This window comes from Diachasma alloeum, unplaced genomic scaffold (assembly GCF_001412515.2).
Source record: "Diachasma alloeum isolate Michigan unplaced genomic scaffold, Dall2.0 Dall_scaffold_00296, whole genome shotgun sequence".
Lineage (NCBI taxonomy): Eukaryota > Metazoa > Arthropoda > Insecta > Hymenoptera > Braconidae > Diachasma > Diachasma alloeum.
In genome coordinates, this window is record NW_021680435.1 from 886097 (window position 1) to 906816 (window position 20720).

Consider the following 20720-nt stretch of genomic DNA (forward strand, 5'->3'; position numbering starts at 1 on the left):
GCCAAGACTTCGCTGACAGGTTATAAGGAGCACAGCTTGCTACGTGGTGCACGATTCGAGGCAGCGTCATGGCAATCTGTCAGTAATGTTACTAGATTTAACAGGTTATGCCAGCGTTTGATTGCTGGCCTAGTGATTATCGCGAGGCATTCGATAGCACGAATCATGGGCCAATTTTTCTGGTATTAGACTTCTTTGCGGTAGAACCCAACCTAGTCAGATGTATTAAAGATCTTGCGGCATTCTGGAGAATGCGCTTCATCATAACATCTGGTGAAGACTAACTGACTTCATGGTTGGTGCCATTCAGAAGAGAAATCCTTCAGGGTGATACTCTGAGTCCTCTCCTGTTCTGCATCTCATACACTGATAGAAGGATTTAGTTGCTTTTAAACAGCCTCGTTAACAGCAACTAAATTGTTCCACCTTTTCGATCAATGTAAATGCCGCTATCTGTCGCTCTGAGCTGCGTTAGTGGATACCAAGCTGGGCGGCCTTATGATAGGAAGCATTAGGTAAGTCATATATTTTATATGGATGACTTGAACTTATTTGCCTCAGAAGAGCGACAACTGAAGCTTATGCTTGACGTCACAATATGTTCAGGGGCAGTCGGTAATTGTTTTGGGTTGGACAAGTGGGCAGTCTTCTACATGTAAAGGGGCAAAGTACGTGACGAGGTAGGTCATGGTATGTGATTCAGCTGGTAGATGAAAGCGTCATCAAACAGCTAGACGCCGAAGAGAATTAAAAATGGCTTCCATCAGCGACCCGTAGTTAATGCGATGGTAGCCAAAGAAACTCTTCGCGAAGAGCATCGGCGACGGCTTGGAGAGTTCGGAAATCTGAACTTCAAATTAACCTGAAAATCCCATTGATAACTTTCCAGTTTCTCACTTTTTGTAAAAAGGTGGTCGCATGTAAACCTTCATTCCATATGCAATCACAAACATGTTAAACGCTATTGTCCTCCCGCTTGAGATTGACATTATCGTCAGTCGTCTTGTTGTTATTCATTAACAACGAAGAGAAGAAGAGAGGGTAGGAGAAGAGATAATACATGAGAAAAAATAATTTATCAGTAGATAGTTTGAGTCTCAGCGCAATACTCGCGGTGGATGGGCGGTCAAAGAAGACACCAGCTTTACTTGAGTGACTGTCAATGAAGAGAGACAAATATGCGTAACTAGTACATCGTATCGCTGTATCTATTCTAAATAAATCATAATAATTACATCGCGGAAAATATGTGCAAAGTCCACATCTGATAAATATATTTATCATTTAAAAAAAGAATATATTGAACATATTCATCATATTATAAAGTATATGTATTTCAATTATTACAGAAACTACACGGAAAAAAATTTTCTAGAAAAATTCATGTGCTAAGCTCCATAAACGAGTCACAATTCGTACATTTGTCAAAATTATGGTGCCGCCCATAATTTTGCTGGTGCTACATAATAATTGTTCCAAGTGTGTAAATTGTGAATCGTTTCTGTGGTAGCCCATGAATTTTTCCAGAAAATTTTTCTCAATGTATGACGAATGAGCTAAAACTCTCATCTTTGATCAACTTCTAATGGCTTCCAATTTTTCATAGTATATCGTTGAAAAAGAATCAATTCAGCCATATTTAATTCTTATGATGTGAGGTGTTTTGGAATGAATTAAAAAATATATCGGACAATTACTGTAGTTAAAGCCATCAAAACATTGTTTTCGTTTATACTAATGAAACCAGTTGCAGTGACATAGTTACAACGTGAGCCAAGTCAAGCGTTTTATCTAACGCTTGCTGAAGATCAATGCACAACATGATTCATCACATTTCAAGCTAAATATAATCGAAGACAGTCTCTGTTTAATCGGCATTACGTTGGATGCGTAGTAGCTGTTCAAGTTATTCATGAATATCAGAAAATCATCGCAATGGAACAATCGGTAAGTGTTATATTCATGATTGCATTCAGTACACATGGATTATTCTACCCGAAATTGATTCATTTACTTATCAATCCGAGCTACAGCCATAAGATGGGATAAGTCAATGCATTTTATGTAGATTCTTTTGCAAATATGTACAATGTGCATGCTACTATTAAATTCCTCACAGGAAATTTCAATACGTGTGATGGCAGCAATGTAGCAAGACCGTACTGGCAATTTACAGCTCAGTATTGTTGGATGCTTTGTATTAGGGTGGTATAAAATTTCCCGATTATCATATAATGTTATATTGCTGTATTATAAATTTCGAATACAAATGAAAACAAAATCATGAATTTTTACGTCGAGCATCACATCAATTAAAGAAATGTATCGATCTAAATAGAAATTAAATTTTTCTTTCGGCGATTCGAACCTACAACCTCTCGAGTCGTAACCGAACGGGTTACCACGAAGTTATCGCACATTGATAAAAGGATAGCAACTGAATCGTACCTATATAACTTTCATATCAGTTCACGCAATTATTATTAATTATAATTCATATCGTCTATATAAATTAAAACCCCAGCTTTTTCCCAAATAAAGTTTTGTTCTGTGAGATTGAAACTGCGCAACTTTAGCAGATTTCGTTATTTGTTTATACTTGCGGATGCTACGAAACCTGATATTATTCAATTGCATCTCACCGTTTCTTATAACTTCATGAAAATTTTTGTTGGCACGTAATTTGCTTGAAATTTTTAACGACGAGAAAGTTACATGAAATTTCTGTAGAAGTCTGCATTAACGAATCAGTTAATTTCTTGAATATTCAAGTGATTCTCGATTTTCAGGTCGATATGGCACTGAAAAACCTTGAAAATGTTGAAAATTCAGGCAATAACTTCTCTGAATTTTCAATCTATTAGAAATTGAATTGTATGTGATATTCGATTTTCACGATGAGTTTGAAAATTCAAGCTTTCGTTGAAACATCAATGGTCGTTCAACATGAAAAACCTAATTTTCTTGAATCTTCAAGATAAATAAGAAATATAGTGAACGTTTTCATTTAAAATTGAATTCAAACACACAAGATTGAAAATTCAGATGACATTGTGACTGAAATTTCAAGAAATTTCAAGAAACAGTGTATTTTTTTCTCCGTGTATGGATGATCTCCATTTTATGTGTCTCACGCTTCCGTCGATAGTCTTCTCGAAGATTTTCTCTCATCAGGTTCAGAATTTCGTTTCTCAAAAATTCCTGTCAGTCGTTTCGTTGACGTTGACCGCTTGGTGTGTGTGAGCAAAACCCAAAACCGAGCAGGCCCACGCATGAAGACTCGTTCATTCGTCGGCGAATTGTCTTCCCTTTCCCCTTTGTGGAGACATACTTCCAGTCGTCGCAATTCCTCCTTTTTCGGCTCGCATACTGATAAACTGATTTATTTATTCCAAACGAGATTCGTTAACTATTAACGAATGGCAGAGTTGTATGTGATCAAATGAATATTCATTAATAGTTAACGAATGGTTCACTTGAAAAGTAAAAATCGAGTCGAACAAGGCTCCTGCATTGTGCATTTGATAATTATTAACGAATGAACATTTGGCGAAACCGAATAGACCCTCGTCCCCAACCAAATCCATTCGTTAACGATAACTACCCTTTCTACCAGTGCAGTCATCCGAATTTTCAAAGAATATGAATTTGTTAACATTAGATTTTGTTTTCACTTTCTTCCACCCACACCAATATTATAGTCCACTCTATGAAAAGAATTACACCATTGGTTGAGGAACAAACGTGTTATCAACCAATGTGTACATCAAGAGAATTAGAGGCTGTCTAGACTTTCTTGTATTTCTTATCTATATGACGATCGGTCTACCCTAAAGGAATCAGGGATATCGTTAGATTGTAAAAGAGTTTTTAGGGGGGGATATACTCTGTTAAAATTTTCTACTCAAATTTTCGGTAAGAATTGTTGAAATTTCCAACAAGTAACATTTCCACTGAAATTTCAAGTAGTGATTTCAAGTGGTTTCACGGATTTTGTAATTGAAAATTTGTAATTTCATAAAAAAATCAGTGAAACCTTCAAATTTCAATTCAATCATTCCGGAAAAATGAATGAAAAATCAGGAAAATTCCGAAAAATCGCTCCTTGAATTCCAGATTCCTTTGAATTTTCAGAGTATTCCTTCAAAATTCCAGGAAATCCGAGAGGTTTAAAGGAATTCCCTGAAATTTTAATGGAATTTGGCAACGAAAATTCATTTTCACTTGGAAATTCATGTAAATTGTGGATTTTTGTCTTCCTGCCACTAATGAATTGAGTCTTTGCATGAATTTGCAGAGAAACACGAAATTCTATTAACTTATTCGCCTTAAGACCCGTGTGGATTATCTGCATAACGTAAAATATATCACAATTTCCATTGGATTTTACGCAGGAGTCCCTAAAAATTGTGATTGTACGATAAAAAAAAGTAGAAAAAAAAAGGAACATTTTCAAAGAGCTTATCGACTTTACCGACCTCGATCAACTGTTGTGCGGTGTTGCCGCGTTGCTCGACTCGTAATGGCGGTCAATTTTTTTTTCAGAGGAATTCGAAAATCAATCGAAGAGATCACGCTTACATAACGCCCGGTCCGCTATTTATTCTCGTCAGCGATAGATTCTCTATAGTCTAAAGTAAACGGCTTGTGGTTTTTCTTCAATATCTTGGGTGTCTAAACCATACAACATCTCGATCAAAGTTCACACGGTCACGTTTCTTCCCTAAGTGTGATGTTACAAGAAGTGATTTTCAGATATTAATTTCTCAGTAGGATGCCCCGACCGAAGGATTGAGATTATTATTAACATATGGCTCAAATATGAACCTGGTATATGAGACAATATCAGAATTATGGTGAATAATGTGAGTTTTGGCTAGACATCCTTAAGAATGTTTGAAATAAAATGTTAAAATGCGGAGAGAAAATAGAATTGAGCATGTTCGAATCATTTACATACAACCTAAAGTTTCACGAGTCTCGAGAAACTAGCTCACTACAGCTGATTCTCACCATCATGTGTGATTGCATTCTGATCATTCACTTGAAATACTGTCATAACATCGTCACTAATAACGTAGCTGTTGATGTGTCGTTAAACCCCAACAAACAAACAAACAAAAATTGCTGTTTACTCTTTTACCAAATGTGAAAATGTATTATAATCAACCAGCCGACCGTAATGGTTGGGTGAGTGGTTGAGTGGGTGTTGCTCCGGCGGACATCCGGAATCTTGCTACCTTTAGAACGGTTAGTAGTTGGATGGGTGACCGCTTGGGAACACCCTCGCCCAAAAATTTCGGAAGGTAGACACATTGTCGTGGCCTAATGCCCCCCCCTAATTAGTGTGACAGCACGGCACATTGGAGCTCTGCACAATTGGCCGACTCTGTGACTGCGGGTTTTCATGGTTTCCCGTGCAGTACTAGCCCGAATGGGGTACAGTTAAGAGTAAGACGGCGCATAGTAACGCAGATAAAAATTATACGAGAAGTGGGAGAGGCTAGGCAGACAAGGGGAGCCTATAAAATCGTGATGGTAATAGAAAAGAAATACGCATACAAAATATTATAATCAATCCTTGCAAAAGAAAAACCCTGCAATCAGCCCGGATCCTTGAACCATACGTATACATATCTGTTTTGGTCTTCTTCGGGTTCACTGATACTATGCTGAACAAATTATTTTTTCAGGAAAAACCAATTTTTGAAGATGGCGTTTGGAAAGGGATTGTTAAACCTCCAATGAAAGACTGGCAACGTTTTAGGAGTACATTGTTGGAACGTCTTAATAAATATCCCTTTCGCGTGAGTCAAGTGAGTGTTTTCTTTCCTTATGCATTTTACAGATTCTAGTGATATTCAAGCAAGAATAATGAATGATTTATTCATCGCATTCAGATAGATGCTTTGACTGGTCACAAAGAACTCTATGGTGATATGGCGGATAGAATAACGAGTTGTGCTGTTTGGTTGAAAAAACAAAATGTACAACCTGGTGATATTATCGGTATTTGCAGTTACAATAATTTGAACACAGTCGTACCTCTCATCGCATCCCTTCTTGTTGGAGCGCTTCCCAATTCTTGGTGGGACGCTACTCTGACTGATGGTAAGGCATTCTTGTATATAAAAAGTTAATAATCTGTGAAAGGGCTATGGAAAAATAGCGATTAAATTTTTTTTTATACAGTAAATGACTTATTTAACAAATCGAATTTGGTTAACGTTAAATAAATAATCAGCTCACGATGGTAGTTACTGTTGTCGTACCCCCAAAAAAAAAATACTTTTCACCAGTACCGACCGGTATTTGGGGAAGTTCGCTTTTGAAAAATTCTAAAAATACTCGTCCCAAGAATATTTTATGTCCTGGGGTGAAGTACTACATCTGCCGATCGAGTAGAAACGGTACTAGGAGGAAGTAGCTTCACTACTTTCTGCCAGTACTTTTAGTACGTTTCACAAGTACCAAAGATACTAGTGAAAAGTAATTTTTCAACTTCTCTCAGGTACTTTTAGGACTTAATTTCAGTATTTCTCATTGCTTACTTTATTGAGAAAAGTGAATATTATCACCGGATAGAATGAGCTTTCTTACCCATTCTTGTGAATAGAAATGTTCAGCAGAAGATATTTTGTGGGAAAAAATCAATAGATTGCGATTTTTATGGATGCTTTCAAGAATTATTGGACCGGTGGCCTGGCGTAGTGGTTAAGGCCGTTGCCTCACAACGGATAGGTTCCAGGTTCGATTCCTGGCCGGGTAGAATGGTGAGATCTAACCATTTTTAAAAAGTCTTGATCAATCGCCATATAGTCTCATCAGACTCGAAGCGATATAAAATAAGCATAAAAAAAAAAAAAAGAATTATTGGTATGCTTTCCGACCTGCAAAATTTCAATTTTGTTGAAGTTTTTATGTTTTATGTTGTTATCAACATGTGAAAGGCTTCGAAAAATTGTTTTCAATTTCTTTTCAATTTTGTTACTTACAAAAAGGAAATTAGTTGGATTTTTTAATTTTTGACGAAATTCGGTCTTTAGAAGAGGTAGAAAAACATTTTGGAATTATTATACTGAACTTATATTGAGGTTATTTGGTACTTTTGAGAAGAACCGGCCAAGTACTCAGTACAAGTAATTTTGTTACTTGTCCCAAGTAACAAAAGTACTTGTGACAAGTACTGAGATACTTCTCACCAGTACACAGGTACTTGACGGATGATACTTGCATCATGTTGTTTTGTAACTTCGAGGAAGCAGGAAAATGGGCCTTTTCTCAGAAACCCCTTGAAACTGGGTACAAGTACTTTTTCTACTGATCAGAAGTAATTTTTATTTGGGTGTAGTCTACAAAAATTGTTTTAATTGAGGGCGAAAAGTTTCTATAATTTTTTGGATATTCCCTCATTTTTTGTGAAACTGGAGACTATCCTAGAATTATTCAGAACCTCCTAGCATTTTCCAAAGATTTGCTACACTCTAAAAAAAGATTACTTCTCNACCGAGGCGTTTCTGGAGAAAAGCTAATTTTTTTACTTGGTCCAAGTCGAAAATTGACTGAATACAAGTTTTATGCTCCAAGTACAATTAGTACTGGTGACAAGTACCAACTGTACTCATCATCAATACTAAAAGTACGTGTACTGAGTACCGAGCTGTACTTCTCAAAAGTAGAAAAAATACTAGAGACAAGTAGTAATAGTACTCAAATCCAGTACTAATGGATTTTCGCGGGATATTACAGTAAGATTCATCATACACTGGAGATCGTTGAAAAACGAAGAATTAATGCAAATAAAATTATTGTTTATTGTTCGTTTGCCCCTCAAATGCTTGAAAATTGAAATGTAGTCCAGTGTAATAAATTCTCGAGCTACAGAAATTTTCTTTTCAAAATTTTTCAAAAGATGTGTAGAATAACAATTACCAATTAAGTTTTCCAAATTTAATTTCCAAATAGTCCTTTTTTTTTAATAACAAAAAATGTAATATTCATGCGAAATAGCCAGCAAAATGATTCTCAAAATAATTGTTATATTTTATATTGAACAAAAAAATTGAAGTATTAATCTTTTGAGCTACCTTGTGTGAAAATTGCAATTTCATTATGGGACAAAGAATGAAATTGCCTATTTAGAAGTCGAATTCAAAAAAATTATCTCGTAATTATTATTCTACACATCTGTTTAAAAATTTTGAAGAAAAAATACGTCCGTAGCTCAAAAATTGAGTACACTGGAATATTTTTCAAATTTTCATCGTCTCGGAAGCAAACAAACGATAAATTTTTTTTTCCAAAAAAATATAATATAACAATCCAATTTTCTAAAACTTCCCGAATTAAACTTTTTTCGTAGAGTTATTCTAGGAGAGAATAACGAATAACAGAGTTTCCTGACTTATTCTTATGAAAATGATGGTCCAACGAGGGAAAATATCATAAACATTATTCTGGAATAAAACCTATCAGCATTGAGCTATGAAATTTATCGTGATAATTACCATAAGTTTATGGGACGCCTCATCTGTTGTAAATGTGTCTGCAATTTTTTAAGAATTCGAGAGTATGTAATGGACAACTTTGTGAAATCATCTTTCAAGCTTTGACTCTTATGACAATTCTGTATGGAGCAATAAGTTTCCTGGATATTTTTTTATCATGTTTAGAGAGTTTGGCAAATCGAGTCCTCAGAACACTATGAATATTGAATTATTGCAATAATGAATAATACGAGAGTAAATGCAGAGTGACGGCTTGAATGCCATTTCGTTCAACTACAGAAATCACTTGTGACATTCTCTCATAAAATTATTAATTCCTGAGGTAAATGCAGGATAAATCGGATTTCTGTAATTGCAGTATAGCTTTCATACATTGCTGCTATTATGGATTTTTTCTTCATTCTTACGTGATTACTGGACGAATTCGCCTGAACGCTGCTAACAGACGGTCCCTCATTGATCTCGTTCTCGTACGTGTCTTCTGTAAGATCTTCTGTGGATCCTGTTTCACTCGTCTCAATTGTTGGTTCTTGTTCAGTCGTTTTTTCTCTTGATCGATCTTGGAGAGTAGTCTGATGATGATGTGGAAAATATGTTACGAAGGGAATTTGCTTTAGTTTTACCACCCGAATATTATTTTCTATGTGCAATTAATTTATCACTCTATTTTGATGACTAGAAGAATACTCACCTGACTCAATGTTTGGCTTAGACTTACGATTTTCTCCAGATCGTCTTCATCTGTATTCTGCACAACAAAGAAACGCCATAAAGAAGAATAATTCAGCAGTGTTGTGATAGAGTAGCTGATGGAGCCTTATAAATAGAAAATTTCTTTTTAAATCTGAATCGAAGGCCTTTTGTCTCGATTAGTTCATCAATCTGCTTTTCCTCAAGATCCAAAAAAATTTCGTCATCGATTTTGTCAGCTGGAAAATTAAATATTAGCTTATGAGATCAACAACATTTTCTTCCATCGTGAATGAGGTATAGAATAAATAATGGGTTATCTGTAAAAAATACTTACTGTGGAATAAATCGATTAATTCTTCGAGATCCGACTTCTTGAGGAAGTCGTCCACAACAATGTATGACTCTTCTCCCGGCGATGTCATTCAAGAGGATTTTTTTGTCAGAACAAAGAAACACTCCTAACGTACACTACACTTGATTATGACTAGACTGAAATGTGTTAGAACACGTTTGTTTACCAATAAATATGAATACCGCGGGGGGAAGGGGGCGATGGTCGACGATCGACTGGGGATATCTGTGGCGATTCGGAGAGAATGGAGCAGCGCCATTTCAGTCGGTATTGCAGAGACTCCGGGGGACGATAAGCACTTTTTTTTTTCGTTTCTTCAATGATGATCTATGTTGAAGTTGTGAATTGTGGTGTTGAGCATATGGAATTGCCTTTAATGCAAGATGCAGCGGCGACGTTAAAGGGAAAATGAAAAAATCCACGAACTGATAGAAAAATCTATTCAAACATAAATTTTAGGTTCAATCATGCAGAGTGTCCTTCATTTTTTAATTTTTCAATTTCCTGTCATTCTTATTATTAAGGGGAGGTTTCAAACAGATTGAAAACCGAAGAATTAGTGCGGAAAGAGGAGATTCTTTGTTGTTTATTTGCCCGTAAGACTTTGAAAATAAACAAAAATAGTAGTGTACTAAGTTTTTGGACTACAGAGGATTTTTTTCAATTTTTTAGNCTGTCATTCTTATTATTAAGGGGAGGTTTCAAACAGATTGAAAACCGAAGAATTAGTGCGGAAAGAGGAGATTCTTTGTTGTTTATTTGCCCGTAAGACTTTGAAAATAAACAAAAATAGTAGTGTACTAAATTTTTGGGCTACAGAGGATTTTTTTCAATTTTTTAGAAGATGTGTAGAATAAAGTTACCAGCTACTTTTTTCTAAATTCGTCTTTTCAATAACCAATTCCGTGACTCCTTTGATAGAAAATTGCAATACTCATGCAACACAGTATCCCAAAAATTGATATTTTGGGATACCATAATTATTTTAAATCACGAATTGACTATTTAGAAGACGAATTTTGAAAAAAAAAGTAGCTCGTAACCGTTATTCTAGACATCTTTTGAAAAATTTACAAAAGGAAACCCCTGTAGTTCAAAAGTTGAGTACACTGTGCTATTTTTCTTCATTTTCAAGGTCTTGGGGGCAAATAAACAATAAATAATCATTTTTTTCCCCACTTATTCTTCGTCTTTCAACATATATAAATAATTGATCATCAATGTGTGATAAATCTTACTGCAATATCTCGCGATTTTTAAACTCATCGTAACCTCCCCTCGATGAAATTTGTTCATTGTCATCTGAGAATGATAATGATAATGAGAACGATAATGAGAATGATAATTAATGATATGAAATTCCCCAACAAAATAACCAACCAAAAGTACTGTAATCAAGTCATAAAAGTACTCGCGAGAAGTAAAAAAATTACTTGCTCCAAGCATTAAAAGTACTTGTGAGAAGTAAGAAAAATGCTGACAGGAAGTAATAAAAGTACTTCCTCCTAGTACTTTTCCTACTTGCTTAGCAAATATTGTACTTCACCCAAGGACATGAAAAGTACTTGGGACAAGTAGTTTCCCAACTTTTCACAAGAAAACTTCTCCCAAGTAGAATTCAGTACTGGTGAGTAGTAACTTTTTTTTAGAGTGTACACTGAGAGAAAAAACTGCTTTTGACAAAGAAGGTTTAATTGATACAAAAAAATATTCTCTTCTCAACTGAAAAAGTTGATTTTTTTTTAATTCTTCCGGTTATTCAGGCAATGGTAATTAACGAAAAACGACGCGCTACGGCGTTTCCCTATAATACCAATATAGGGTTAACTGAAAACCGACATATCCACGTAACAATATACTGATAGAATAGCAGTTATTTACAATGACGGACGTCTGACTCAGAAATATTTAATATTTCGACCAATGACTCATTTCAATAATTATGTAACAAAATAACTCAGTTCTCTTCACATTATTGAAATGTGCTTCGTCAACTGATATATGCAAAAGATAAATAACAAATGGCTCATTCCATTGGAAAAGATTCCAGGATACAATAGTGAATATATGCTTCAATTACTATTCAAATTCTCACAAAATGTATTGTTTATTTTGCAGATATGATAAAATACTTTTTAAATTTGACAAAACCAAAAATTATATTTTCCGATGAGCGCAAATACAAAAGGATAAAAGAAGTGGTCGACGAAACTGGGGAATATATAAACATTGTTTGTCTGAACGACGCTCCAGGTTTTGAATGTCTGAGCCACATCATAGAGACGCAGGACTCTGATGAGCTGGAGAAATTTAAATGTGAGGACTTACAGGATTTGAGAGAACCAGCGTTGATTCTCTATACTTCTGGAACATCTGGATATCCAAAAGGTTGTGTTGTTCCATATGGCTGGTTAATGTCCGAGTTATTACCAATATCTGAGACTCCCGACATTATTCTCGGTCCTGCTGGAATCAGCTGGGTCACCGGCCTCATGACCGCATTGATAACCGTTGAATCCTGTGCGACTTTAGTAATCCATCCACGCCCTAATGAGGAAGTTATTATGGAAATTGTTCAAAAATACAAGGTTTGTGCGTCTCATCAGTCTGTAGGTACTCATGGAGTTGTTTTGTTAATGTCTCATTTTAGGAGATGTCTTCAACTTTTTTGTTAAGAATTTCCTTCCTCCTCACTAGTATTCGAAGTCAAGTGACATCTTTACATCGACTTTGAGGCTGAACCCAAACGCGGCATCCATCCGGAAGTGAATGATATCAATTACGCACTAGCTCTTTATTTTGTCGGCGCATTTCAGATCGAATACTGTACTTAACAGTCTACGGAAATCGGGTTATTCTATTAATATAATTTGTTCAAATCTTCTCTAATTCTCTTCCTGATGTTGTCCACGGGAAAAATAATCAAAATAAGACTGATGTGAAGGTGTCACGTGATCCTGAATACTGCACTCTGATTGGTCGAAATCAGAATTGAAGAAATTGTCCTTCGAATACCCTTCAACCTTCAAAATTCATCGGATATTTGGTTCAAGTTTCCCTGCGTATCAGCGATCGAGATGGGTTTGTAGGATAAAAATCACTAACGCGAAGCGCGAGTTGCTATGCAGCACAGCTATCGGGAAATATCCGATAATTGTGAGGGTCTCGGGGTATTATAACTAGGGATGGGCGATATTGAAGGAAATATCGAAATCGGAACTATCGAGATAATTTGATAATATCAGATCGAAAATATCGATATCGTGAAAAAAATATCGTTGAACCGATATATTTTTCATCTGAAATATTCACCAATGACAAGACGGGAAAACCAACTAGAGTGAGCCATCATGGCCATGAGCCGATGGGTGGAGTGAAGGAGTCCGATGGATCAGATGAGACAGGAGGGGGTCCGATGAAATCTGAGATAAATAAAATCCTGCGGTATTGAAAAGAATATTGCACTTTTTTCTGGGTAATATTTCACTTATTCTCTTCCGAAATTCTGGAAAATTAGAAACAAATTTAGACTTCGATATTGACGAAAAAATATCGAGTAGCGATATATTAGTCGTCGAAAATATCAGTAGAAATATATCGGTATATCGATATACAATATCGGACACTTCGATATATCGAGACGTATCGTCCATCTCTAATTATAACTAAAATTTTTTTTTAAGCCTGTAAGAAGTTTTGGGCCTTTTTGTCTGAAAATCATTTCAGCAGTGAGGTAGTGAAGGGTAAAGTCAATCAAGTTCCTCATTGGGTTTTCTTGGAATTGTTCTGAATCAAGAAGAGCTAGAGGAATTTACGAGGGAATCAAATATTTTCATAACTCGAACTTTTCACAACAGAAGAATTCTTTGTAAAAATTTTGCTATCTCATGTAGATAGGAGTTATTCCTCGAAAATAAAACCAACATTTAGTAATAATATTTCCATTTATACCGTGGAACTGTTGGGAAAGAATTGGAATTCCAGGAATTCAAGGAAATTCATAAGATTTCAGTAGAACTAAGGCGTCAACATCAGAATTAACTTGAATTTTTCATTTCACGGAATAATTCAACTGAAATATGTAGCTTTTATTTATTTTCTGATAAAATTATTAGCATTTCGGTAGAGTGCTTGACTTTTCAATGAAGAGATGTCTTCAAATTTCGGTGGTAATGTCACTTGATGAAAATTTGTCCGAATTTTGGCGTAGAAAATTCAAACAAAAGTTGTGAGCATTGTGCGCTATAATGAATATCCACCGGTCCATAAATGAGTGAGCTAAAAAGTGTATACTTCTCAACTTGAAAATGTGACTATCACTATTGGAAACTGATTGAATATTGAACTGATTCAATGCGATGAATCTGTCAGTTAATTGAAAATTCGAACATTATCATTACCAAATTTACCATTTATGTTTTTGTTCCCAAATCGCCGCGGTTTCTGTTTACAACCACTGCCTCTACTAAATTATTTCTCAAAATTGTGGGTGGGTGTCCGCTAATGAATTTACACCTCTTTGAATCACCTCATATATTATTATGGATGTTCACGTAAATGTACGGGACTTCCCAATCGGCACCTCCCTCCACAAGGCAAAATTATTATTTATTACATTAAGGTATGAAATTAAATTCAAGACGGTGGTAAGGCATATATATCTAGTCCTACCAACGTTCAGCGTTACCCAGGGTTCGAAACGTGGACGCAGCTGGTATAAACCCCAAATAAGCCCACATTATGAAAATTCAAAGATGGTATATGAATGTGAAAAATAAATATGAAAATAAATTAATAGGAGATTATATTTCTGGCCGCTGTTGTGAACTGAAACCATTGCAGCGCTTTTAAATATATTTTCATATTTATTATGCGGGCCTCATTTATATTTGTTTTCTCTAAAAAAATTTTCACGCGTCTTCTCGTCTCCTCACGTAGTGGTGCTTCAGTTTCAGTCTTACGCTTACGCTTATTCGAGATTTTCCAGATATTTCGAGATCGATTTCCTTTCTCCTTTTTACGATAGGACCAATTCCATTCCTAGTAAGCTTCCGAATGGCATACATACACACGCAACTACATTAATTCTATTTCTATGGGGAAATTATTAACTAATACTTGATATTGAATAAATTTAACCTTGAAAATTAGATATAAGATTGCTCGATTCGAGATTGCTTGATGAGTGGGCTTATTAATAATTTTCTAAATCTGGTATTGCTGATCATCTCGATGATTTTCAACTAATATCTCATTTTATTATAAAATATGCACAATGCAGATTTTTTTTCTGTGTATTTTTCCGGTCACCCCGAGTCCATGGGATAGGCATCTACACTCTGTAAGGTGTTCCGAAGAAGATATTTAACCTTTTGATAAAACGGATTTATATAAGAAAATTAATATCTTCCAAACCACTAGGCTCATTACGCCCATTCAAAATACGGACCTTCAATATTATGAGAGATATAATCCTACCAAATTTTAACTGGCTATCTTCTTTTTGTCTCAAGTTATCGTGCGCACAAGAATGAAAAAAAAGAAAAATGGAAATATCTCGGAAACTTTGTATGAACGGGTATACATATTTTGATTAATCCAGATAGTGGCCGCCGAGAGGAGTATTTTGAAAAAAAAAATTGAAATTCGTTGAGTTCATGAGATATTTGAAGAAATAAATTTATCCAAACACTTGAATATCTCCAGAACCGCTTTCATATTATAAAAACTAGGAGCATACCAAATTTCAAATCGCTATCTCCATTTTTTCTTGAGTTATCGTGCGCACAAGATTTTTAATGACAAAATGGAAAAAAGCCTATATCTCTCAACTTTCTATGAATCGGTATATATGATATAATTGATCTAGGTAGATGCCATCAAGACAAGTATTTTGAAAAGAAAAAAATTGAAATCGGTGCAGTTGTTGAGATATTAAGGAAAAACGAAATTTAAACAAGTTGTTATATCTCAGGAACTACTGGACCAATCGGGCGGAAATAACACACCAAAGTAGAGCTCACTTACAGCTATCATGAGCCAAAATTGCAAATTTGTATCTAAAAATTTCAGCGTATTTATGTTAAATTTTCTAAAAATTAATCACCAAAGACCCAAATCAAAACATACATACATACAGACATGACCCTAAAAACATCATTTCTTCACGTTTCATGACATTCCAGACCATTTGCAATCAAAATTAGAAAATCGAAAAATCTACTGAAAACAAAGCTTCCATTCGGAAGCAAAAACCGTCTAAACTCGCAAAAGTTAGAGCGACTTGTTATCTTGATTGATCTGTACTCAAGATGAATACATCAGAAAAGATTCCGCATTCGACTTGAATCATTCTGTGACTTTACTATAGAATTGTTCAATCAGTTCGGAAAATACCCTTAAATAGACTTATCCCGAATTTATTGAATTTTCAGGTGAAGCGCATTGTATGTTTCAATACAGCTTATGTCATCCGATTATGGAAGACTAAAAATCTGAAATGCTACGATTTTTCGTCTTTGGAATATATAATGATAGGTGGAAGCGCAATGCCACCAGGAGTCGATGAATTTGCTCAGCGATTCTTCAAAAATGCCATGATCGTTCATGGATATGGTAAATGATTGGATTCATTAAGACTCTTTTTCAATGATGATCAATCCAACAATCTTATATTTCCGAGCAGGCTGTACAGAATTATATGCATTGACGACTCGATTTGGGTGGACGGATAAACCAGCCTCATGTGGGCATGTTGCAAGAAATGTTCACCTGAAAATCATTGATGTAGATACTGGCAAAACATTGGGACCTAATCAGGAAGGAGAATTGTGTGCAAAATATCCATATAGAATGCTTGGGTACCTCAATAATCCAGAGGCCACTAAAGCAGTCTATGATGACGAAGGTACAGTTGATCTTCAAACGGAATAATAGCATAGCTCACCTACAAACTCATCGATTTCGTGATTGGTAAAATGAAAGATCAAGACAGTAATGTAAAACAAATCATAATCCAGCGGGAAAAATTGGCAAATTTGTGCCCAATAATTGTAATAGGAAAAATCTCAAGAAAAAAATTCGAACAGAGATGAGATAAATTCACTGTAAGTCATTACGAAAAGAGCCGATACTACCCCTTTTGAGACTGTGACGACACTGAAAGTTTCTGCGTTTCCCAAGACCGAGACGATTCCTTCAAAGTGAAGTCTCGTTTGAGTCTCGTGGACAGCCCTACTACCTAACTTTTTTTGCTCATTTCCGTTGTCCTGATAGGAGATGAGAAAAGGCCTAGAGTAGATCGAGGACGGCCCGGTGCTGACCAACATTGGGGTACACTCGGCCAACATAGGCTCATTCCTCATCTTCTACCGGGTTCCTTCTTGGTAGGGCTGCGCACGAGACTGAGACGAGACATCACCTTGAAGAGATCGTCTCGCTCTAAAAAAACATGGAAATTTTTGGGAGTCAATTTTATCTCAGTCTCAAAAGGCATACTATCGTCTCCTCTGGTAATGACTTAGAGACGATTTGTCTCGTCACAGTGTTAGTGTTCACTTTTTTCGGTTTTTCATGTTTGGTCTCAGTTTTAGTCTCGGTCTCGTGAACGTTAAAAATAGGAAACAGGAGAGAACGAGAGGCGATAAATTTTCTTGAGTCGTGAAAAGGGGAGGCAGTACTATGCCTTTCGAGACTGAGACAGTCCCGAAAATTTTCATCTTGTTTTAGGGCGGGACGATCCCTCCAAAGTGAAGTGTCGTTTAAGTCTCGTGCGCACCTCTCCTTTTTAGTACAAAATTTCATTAATTTAACGAAAAATTTTCATTCCATTAGGATGGTACCACAGTGGCGATCTAGCCTATTACGATGACGATGGAGAATTCTTCATCGTTGATCGTCTGAAAGAGCTGATCAAATTCAGAATAGTCTTCCATATCGCGCCAGGTGTAATTGAAAAGGTCATCTTGAGTAATCCTGGGGTACTTGAAGCTGCCGTAGTAGCAAGGCCGCATTGGGAGGATGTTGAACAACCAATGGCTTTTATCACACTACATTCTGACGCAAAAGTAAGTCCACGTGAAAAACATCCTTATATCTTTCGTAACACCGGGATAGGGAACATGAAAATATGAAATTCTATTTTTCTTCCCTGCGTAGGTAACGGAAAATGATATCATCGATCTCATCGCAAAGAATTTACCTGACCACATGCAGCTGAGAGGGGGCGTTGTTATACTCGATAAATTTCCCTACACAAATTCAGGGAAAGTAGCTAAAGTAGAACTGAAGCGTATGATGAAATCCTTGGTCGGCAGTGAGAAATAATTTTGGAATTACCCCTATTACCGACATCGGTGACCGAGTGGCCTAGACGCAAGTCTAGGGTGCGGAAGGTTGCAAATTGGATGCCAAGTGGAACCGAATTTTCCAAGCTGAGGTTCCGGTGAACGGAAGGTTGCTAATAGAGTAACTGCCTGTATCGGCATGGGTTCTATGTGGTTTTCTATGCTACTCCTGTTTTATAGCAATGCGGTACAGTGTAGAATTCACAACCGTATGTATAAGTTTGGATAGAGTGCGGAATGCGACCCGAAATAGAATACGAACGCCTTAAAAACAAACCTATTATTGATAATAGAATTAAGTACATGTCTGATTGTTTTAGACACATATCATTTTTAATTCGTCCAGCCGCAATGGCTCTCAATAATCATGAACTTCTTGTAAAAAAATCAATTAATGTCTCAAGCATTTTTGCTCCATGTCTGACGGAAAATGTCTTCTAAATTCCTAAAAATTCCATCCTCAATTTAAAAATGCCATTTGAATTGAGCTAGTCTACAATGAGTTTAAGCTTCTGTCCCTTAATTCATAAATACATATGAATACATAATTCATAAATTTGAGTAGTTTTCTGGCAGAATAAGTAGGTATGCTAGGCCGGTTCTGGATACTACTTCACCCAACCGCCACCGGGCGGCGCCGCGGTCGAGGAAGATTCGAGAAGGATGACGTCATCGATGAATCATCACGCGGTGGGGGGTCTCCCTTAGTCCTGTTGGGACTTGTATGAAATATAATACTAGATTGACTGATCGAAACTTGTATGAAATTGGATATTGACCCCACAGTCGCGGAACGTTCGAGAAGGATGACGTCACCGATGACTCATTACTTCGCGTGGTGGGGGTATCCTGTAATTCCTGTTAGGACTTGCATGAAAATGATATGTTAATGGGCGGTCGAAACTTGCATGAAATCAGATATTGTAATGAGTCATTGATGTCTTGGAATAGAAATTACGTCATAATTGTTCGAGAATATTCTTGAATATTCGGGAATGCTCCATGAACGCGGCGCTACAGTCGTGAAACGTTCGAGATGGATGACGTCATCACTTGGTCCGATGACTCATTGATCCGCGTGGTGAGGTAAGTCCTGTTGAGACTTGTACGGAATGATCAGTGGATTAATGACGTCATGAATATCTTAATTTTTCTGGAATATACGCGAATATTATCTCGTCTTCCCGAGGAGGGGAGGTTTTTTAAAAATAGGTGATGCCACGATTGCCGAATGTTCTCGCGATGGATGACTCATCGATTCACGCAATGGGAGAACCCCCCTATGGCCTGTTGGGACTTGGACGTGACCATTTCGAGGAGCGTGATTACGTATTCGCAGAAAAGCTTGTTGATGACTTGCATAGTTAGTGAAATAATTATGAAGCAGTGAAATCCAAACGCGCTATTGTGAAAAAGGATTGTTTCCATTATCTTTTTGGAGGTGATGAATTAATAAGCATCTCCGTTTTCATCGACAAATTACGAAAATTGAAGTTTTGTCAATTACAGGACATTAAATCGGCGGATCTCACTGTTGATGAAATTCAATGATTACACTCAGTTCCACCGTATTGTCTCACTGAAGATGATGTTATTAGCAAGGTCTTACATTCAGCACTTTGGAATACCCACCACTGGATAGATTTGTTGGAGAAATATGTGATCTCTAGAATATACGCTCCGGAACTAAGAATCAGAAAGAAAGATTCTGTTACTACTGTTGGCTACTGAGCCATCAGTTTGGAGCTATAATGTAAAAATTACGAGAATTGAATGGTGAAATGCATCTTGTTCATTATGAATGTAAATCACTCTGCACTCTCCTGATGTTGGATCTATTCATTTCTATTCGAGTGAAAAAAATTCTGGATGATACCACAATAGAGACAGGACAAGCGCAAAGGATCAAGCGAGGTCAATTCCAATCAGAACTTGAAGTCCATTTAATGGTATATTGGGGCGATGATTATCAATCTGCTCACCGATATTTACGGGAGAAAATCGGCCGAGATCATGATTTTAAACGTTGAATAAGTTTTCATGAAAGAATATTGAATGCTATATTATCAGAAAAATATAAATTGAATATATTTAATACTCATTTTAAAATAACTGTATGATAATTGTAAGAAAACAAGTATACATAGAACAATAAAAACGCTTCGTTAAATGTTGAAAAAGTTTATTCATTTATTCAAATGTGTACGTTATTACTATTATTATTATTATGAGAAACAATCTGAGAATACATATAATTACACAAGTGGTTTGAAATAACCCCAAGGTAGAGTATCTGTTGTATGGAATGACACCATACGCTTACCATCTTCCTAATTCAAAACCACCTTCTGCTAGCAGATTGTGTGCACCTCATGTTTTTTGTTCTGGATTAAATACTGATTTCTGCCAATGTGCTCATTACCAAAAAGACAATTTTTATAATCATTGAATGTGCTTTTCCTGAGTGTAGCAGCTTTAACAACTTCAGTTTACTTCTTAGCTTTCTCATCATTCAACATCCTAAATGCGTATGTTTTGGCTCGTAGGCCTACAAATTCAACCGTGATTCGACCATTATTCTCATCATTCATGAGTCCTAATACTTTCTTGTTGGCGAGCGGTATTCTATACTTATCATTCTCTTAATAGTTCAGATGTATCGAACATGTGTATGTCTTGACTTGGTTGGGTTCCGGATGGATGCCGCGTTGAGTTTCAGCATTGCGCCGACGTTTCTCAAACATTGCAGTCTGCATCTTCAGGGCTATGAGCTCCGATTCTGAGCTCCGATGTGTGGGGGCAGTCCTTATATACCTTCCCTTG

General features: G+C 36.3%; 1 protein-coding gene across 2 annotated transcripts; it reads left to right on the forward strand.

The window, feature by feature from the left end:
• Positions 1-1106: 1106 nt before the first annotated feature.
• LOC107039331 (4-coumarate--CoA ligase 1) lies at positions 1107-18453 on the forward strand. Of its 2 annotated transcripts, none has more exons than XM_015258893.1 (9): positions 1107-1204; positions 1754-1947; positions 5694-5816; positions 5901-6111; positions 11671-12140; positions 15987-16167; positions 16238-16459; positions 17386-17618; positions 17710-18453. In XM_015258893.1, the coding sequence occupies exons 2-9, from the start codon at positions 1936-1938 to the stop codon at positions 17875-17877; spliced, it is 1620 nt and encodes a 539-aa protein (XP_015114379.1). In that variant the 5' UTR covers positions 1107-1204; positions 1754-1935; the 3' UTR covers positions 17878-18453. The 2 variants fall into 2 exon arrangements, with proteins under 2 accessions (XP_015114379.1, XP_015114380.1); XM_015258894.1 differs by having other exon boundaries at positions 1174-1189.
• The last annotated feature ends 2267 nt before the right edge of the window (positions 18454-20720 follow it).

Bases quoted from the DNA above. Each gene is read 5' to 3' on its own strand.
- LOC107039331 (XM_015258893.1), top strand. The intron at 6,112-11,670 runs GTAAGGCATTCT...TTTATTTTGCAG, and splicing joins GGACGCTACTCTGACTGATG to ATATGATAAAATACTTTTTA. The intron at 17,619-17,709 runs GTAAGTCCACGT...TTCCCTGCGTAG, and splicing joins CACTACATTCTGACGCAAAA to GTAACGGAAAATGATATCAT.